This window comes from Carassius carassius, chromosome 25, assembly GCF_963082965.1.
Source record: "Carassius carassius chromosome 25, fCarCar2.1, whole genome shotgun sequence".
Taxonomy (NCBI): domain Eukaryota; kingdom Metazoa; phylum Chordata; class Actinopteri; order Cypriniformes; family Cyprinidae; genus Carassius; species Carassius carassius.
The window spans coordinates 8600426-8606425 of record NC_081779.1 but is presented as its reverse complement, the minus strand read 5'-3'; the positions used below and the strand labels follow the sequence as shown (position 1 = coordinate 8606425).

General features: G+C 37.0%; 1 protein-coding gene across 1 annotated transcript; it reads right to left on the bottom strand.

The window, feature by feature from the left end:
- Positions 1–352: 352 nt before the first annotated feature.
- Positions 353–5472, bottom strand: LOC132104085 (C3a anaphylatoxin chemotactic receptor-like). Its single transcript, XM_059509301.1, has 3 exons — positions 5291–5472; positions 4101–4623; positions 353–1315 (listed from the first exon to the last, which is right to left on the bottom strand). Exons 2-3 carry the CDS (start codon positions 4620–4622, stop codon positions 821–823), a joined length of 1017 nt encoding a protein of 338 aa, XP_059365284.1. The 5' UTR covers position 4623; positions 5291–5472; the 3' UTR covers positions 353–820.
- Between the last annotated feature and the right edge of the window lie 528 nt (positions 5473–6000).

Here is a 6000-nt window from a genome sequence, read left to right as displayed (position 1 = left end):
ATTGACGTCTCCGAGATGTACGTGTGCTACCAGGGAACGATTGTGACGTTTTGTTAAGCATTTGTTTTCTTTGAAAGTGGTTTCATTTACTACAACTCATTTAAAAAGATACTGTGGTGCCAACTAATGCTGAGACACAGTATTATAGAAAAAAAATGTGCTTTCTCAAAATATCTGCTCAGAGCCTTAGCAAATATGGCCGCGGAATGAACAGACTTTCATTGAAAGGGACTTTGAGTAAGTCCAGAGAATAAAAAAAGTGTACGAAATCTTGATCAAAAAAGAGGAACAAAGGTCTATGGTTTTGGCACGCTTAGTATGAAGTGAATTACTCTACACTTAATCAAGAGACTTTCTCAGGAAACCTGTTCACAGTTTATTGGCTTTGGAGCAAGGAAATGTACAGATAGCTGCTAAACAGTGGCTTACATGTTAATGCTAAGACATCACAGAAGCAGACTTGTGAAAACCATTGTTTCGAAATCTAAAGCTTATCAAAAGCAAGAATCAGTTTGCTCTGCAAAAGTGTCAAAATCATACTCACAAACATACATGTTGATTTCATAATTATTTTTAGGTTTTCACAATAAAAAGTTATTAATTATAAAGACTACTCTTATTGAATGTTTTCTTTTTATGTTTTCTATTAAAACGTTCTTAATTCGATTATTTTAGAAATAGTCTGGTAGTATGATTTTCAAAAAAGAAAAAAATCACACTTCAAACGGCCTCCTCATAAAATTTCCTCATTGACGGGTACTGCTAAAAAGCAAAAATTACATTACATTACATTAAAACTTTTTTAAACTTTAGTCATGCCCTACAGTCTGTCTCGAACAATCTCTGCAGTCTTTGGAAATGAATTACAGCTTTCTTCCCCAATGCCTTCCTGGGGGTGCAAAGTGTGGCCTTCTTCCGTAAGTGCTCTGCGTAAAATCCCTGATATGCTTTGTCTGAAGCGTTGCCTAACATCCAGTCCCATGCAGAAGTACAGAACCGGGTTCACGCAGCTGTTGAAAAACGCAAAGCCCTTAGTAATAGACACACCCACTTTAACAGCGGGGCTCTTCTTGTATACCATCTTGGCAAGCAGCAGGCAGTGGTAGGGACCCCAACATATGAAAAAGGCAAAGACAAGTCCAGCAAGAATACGGAGAGGCCTCGTTTTACCAGAAAACCTTGTTCTGCGTATACCAAAGCCAGCTAGAATGTAGCAGCACAGGATGACCAGGAAGGGCAACAGGAATCCACATAAAAAGCGAATGCTGTACAAGGCTTTCTCTGCTGAATTGTCACTCTTTGATGCTTCTTTCTCCTGCACAAAGTAAATCAGATTTTTAATATATGGCAAACAATTTCACATTTATGCTAAAAGAAAGTACATGTGTAAAGGGATAGTTCACACAAAAATGAGAACTGTCATTATTTATTCATCTGATGTTTCACATTGAGTTTTTAAATAAAGTTGTATGTAAAAAAGAATGAATAAGATACATTCACACTGTCAGTTTTCTGGATTGACAACCGCAATAACTTAGGTCTGAGCCTGGAAATGATTGTACTGTTGCTTAACATCAATACCGATTGTTCAGCTGATGTTATTCTGAAAAAAAATACATTTCAGTAGACAAAAACTCCATAAAACTGTTTTTAAAGTCGAAAATTACATTTGACTTTTATACAGTCTGTGCCATTTTAAAAGACTGTTAGAAGAAGATATGAAGATAAATATCAAAGATGATGACGTCCAAAACGGCAAAATCTTATCACATTTGACATGTCAGAAGTTTAGCTGAGGTGCAGCTTCTTCTGTCAAATCTTAATTATTGGACAGTAGTTTCTATACTTCTGTAAAGTGCTGAGCATTTGAGTCGTGCGTAGACCGCAAAACTGACGGGAGCAGCTCCGGTGGAGGACAGTAACTGGATCTACTACAGATGACAGTTTATATCAAAGTCCCTTTAAGGCAGCGATTCTCAACTCCAGTCCTCGTGCCCCCCTGCTCTGCACATTTTGTGTTTCTCTTATGGCTTCAGACATTTGTTCTATTCAAAAGTAAGTGCCCTGCGAAGTGGACATCATAGGATATTCCGCCATGATTCCAGTTCGAAGTGAATGTGTATGTTCTATTCAAAGTGCACTGAAGTGTGAAGTGGGGCACTACTGAAGTCATTTAACTCGGCAGACATCTTTGAAACAATTCTAGTTTTTTTACACAGTGTTAAAGTATTAATTGTAAATGATTTATCCCTGCACATAACTATTTGTAAAAAATTCATTTGCACTTGTAATCTTCAATCAAAAAAATTAACCTACCCTCCCCCTCTCAACGATATCTTTCTCTTCAAGACCTTAGACATGGAAAAGTGGATGGACTATACTGATTATCCAATGACCAGGCTTTTAGCACCCTTCCCTGGGAGTTTGATTGACAGGCGATCTGACCAATCATAATGCTTATTCAGGCATTTTTCAAGTTTTGTCCAACTACCAAACCAAACAGGAAAGTTAATAGAATAACGTTAGCAGAGTCAAACCTAAAAATAGTGTATTGACATCTTTCCACAGTTGAGACAACATAACTTCTGATGTTCATTCATGTGTATTTCATGCTATAACTAGCAGGAACACTGATAGCACACATACATCTCAGAGACGTCTATTTGATGTCTGCTTTTTCATCTGCAAGGTGAATTTTTTTTAGAGTGTTTGCTCATGTGCAATCTTTCAGATGTCAGCTTTACATAAATTCTAAATCATAAACATCTTAATAACATCTAATAGAAATCTATCTGACATCTAAAAGGAAACGCCCTATTGACATATTGATAGACACCATAGCACAGATTGTCTTTGGGAGATGAGAGGGTCTATATTAATTATCATTATCATTGGAAAAAGTGTAACGGCTAACTTGGATTACGTGAGGCACCTCAGCCAATCATACAAAGGCCTCTGATCTCCTTCCCTGCGTACTGCCAATGCATATCTATATACACAGCATTAGCATTAGCCCTTACGTCTTTTGGCTAAAGGTTGCAGGCTTGCCTTCCAGGGGCTTTGACCATAGTCCACTGATGTTAATCCTACATTCCTGTCTATCAGACAAAATGGCAGATTGGCCAGACTGTCTCTTAATCAAACTCCCAGAAGGGTGAAGTCCCGCCCAACATTCCAGAAGCTCGGATATACATCACAATAGGGAAGAAAAGACTATCGCAACTCCTGTTTCATTCCGACTTTAAAAACAAAAGCAAAAGTGTTGCATTTATAATTTTGTTCAGGGTATAATCACTCCAGCTGTAAATCACGGTTTAATCAGAAGCCTCTATGGTCTTCAGACAGAGTGTGAACACAAGCATGGGACCGTTTAAAAGTAGCTGTCTAAAAGTAATGGACGAAATAGTCTAAATAGTTTTGGCTATTGGACCCCATGCCTGTCACCCGTCTGACCCAAACCGCATCTGACACATAAATATTATTCCACCCGTTACATCAAATATTAGCGGTTCACCCACTGGGTACCTGCCCGCGTGCACGCTGTTTCAATAGCAACAGGGACTCTTTACAGCAGCTGCACTGATTCACTGATTTAGCGGTTAGCTCTTGGGTGGGGGGGTGGGGGGGGCTTCCTTCGATAGAGCGGCTATATTAAGCATTGCATTTTTCCCCATTCAAAACTATACGAGTGACATGTCTTGGGTATTCTATAGTCTTTGTTTATATCTCTGTCTCTGTAAGGAACCACACATGAAAACTCCCAACAGTGCTCTTTGTGACATTCAGAACTAGATGTCCAGTATGTTCCATTCAAACAGCATTGGCTTTATCGAAAATACAGTTGTGAGTCCTAAAAATTTACTGGTTATAGAATGCGGCTGTAAATCCAAAAAATAACCGAAATGTGTGTGAATGTAATCAAATTCATATTTTTCCTGTTTTGTCTGCTAACAATTAATGTAACTCATATAAATAAATTATTCAACCTATTATTGAATCCAATATTATGATTTATGCCATATTATTTTTGAATATTTGTATTTTGGATATTTATTGGAAAACATTTTTAAATTCAGACAGAATTCCAAAGTTGTTCTGACCTCCATTGAGCACTTGCTCAAATTTTTGTCACCAGGATAGACCTCCCGGTAAACATAGTATGGTGAACTAAAGATCACCGCCACGATCCAAACTCCCACACTGACCACACGAGCAGCACATAACGTCCGTCGTTCTCTGGTGAACAATGGACGCCAGATGCAGAGCACTCGATCCACACTGATGACAGCCAGAAGAAAAACACTGCAGAACATGTTGGTGTACTTGAAGAAACCACTGAACTTGCAGATAATGGCTCCAAAAGGCCAGTGGTCAAAAAAAAGTTTTCTGAGGAGTGAAGGTACAAGGGTAAAGCAGAAGATCAGGTCTGCTACAGCGAGATTGACCAGCCATACATTAGTGACGTTGGGCTTCAGACGCTTGCTAGCCACCCAGATGACCAAAGAGTTCCCAGTGACGCCGATGATAATGGTAATGGTGTAGAGGACAATGGTAATATTATTCATAATGGCATTGGCAGTGTTGACTGTATAGTTTGATGGAAGACTTGTATTGGAGGCCATTCTGAGAGACAAATAAAAGTTATATATATAGTATTTCTGTTAAAATTAAGCATTTTAATTAATACACAGATGAAATAACCAGATTAGCCAAAGCCACCAGTTCAATTCTCAGAAAATACATGTACATATGAAATTATACTTTTAATGTGTAAAATATGTTTAAATAATTCCCAAAAACTATAAGAAGTTTGTAAATATGAGTACAAGAATATGAGCATCTACAAGTTATTCCTATTAATTCACCTTGTTCCTTGTAAATTTATGGAGTGGTTATTAAATTATTATTTAAGTACAATTGACATTATAGTTTAAATATTGATATTTATTTTAAATTTAACTTAAACCAGCCATATGGGGCTCTCACATGAAAGAAGCCACCCAGCTCTTACTCTGAGTCTGTTTCAAAATATCTGTCTTAAACTTGCTTTGCATCAGAGTTTTGGTTCTCCTTTCTTGTTAAAATTGAAAGCTCAAAATAGAAAACTCATATGAGGCATAACAATTTGAGACAGAGATGGGCAATTTAGCAGCTTATGTTTGAAAAAGCTCATTAAATGAGTAGTATATAAAAAAACAAAACCATCACACAGCATAGATTGCAGTGAAAATTATAGTTTAAAAAAATAATAATTAAAAACTGTATACTGAATTGATGTGGGTGTTCTTACCTCAGTGAAAGTTTGCTCAAAGAACCACTGCAAAGTAATTTGTGAATGTGTCCAGCAGAGACTGAGTATGAGTGTTAAAGTATGTTTAGCATGCAGGCAAATAAAAAAGGGATGGGTTCATCGACATCACTTCCAGCTATTTTTCCCTCTAAACCCTTTTCTCCCATGAACGTGATCATTAAATGTCTGCTTTACAGATGAAGAGAAGACAAACAGGAAGAGGGAGGAGACAGATGACCAAACACAGAAACATAGATACATAATGTGTTTACTCTGTTATGCCTCTGAAATAATTTTAAATTAAAAAATTTAAGGGAAAAATTTAAAGGGAAAATTTGCAAAAAAATAAAGAAAGAAATCTTACCCATCTTACTTTAAAGATATAAATGAATTAGTTTTTTACTGGAACAGATTTGGCATTAAAATCACTTGCTCACCAATGGATAATCTGCAGTGAATGGGTGCCGTCAGAATGAGAGTACAAACAGCTGATTAAAAAAACACAACACAACTCCAGTGACTTGTGAACAAAGAAAAAAAGAAGGATGTGTGTGTACGAAAGAAAAGTATCATTAAAGTGATTTAACTTTAACCTGTGGAATAAACCAAAATACCAGTCTATAATCCATAATAACATTGTCTTCAGTGAAAAAGTCCATTCCCTGTTGTTCTGTATCTAAACCCAATACCCTCTCATGATTCAGAAGAGA

What these genes read in the sequence shown, in the direction of transcription:
- LOC132104085 (XM_059509301.1), bottom strand. Translation starts at nt 4,622, where the DNA reads ATGGCCTCCAATACAAGTCTTCCATCAAACTATACAGTCAACACTGCC. An exon ending in TGAGCAAGTGCTCAATGGAG is followed by an intron (nt 1,316 to 4,100) that starts GTCAGAACAACT and finishes TACTTTGTGCAG; the next exon opens with GAGAAAGAAGCATCAAAGAG.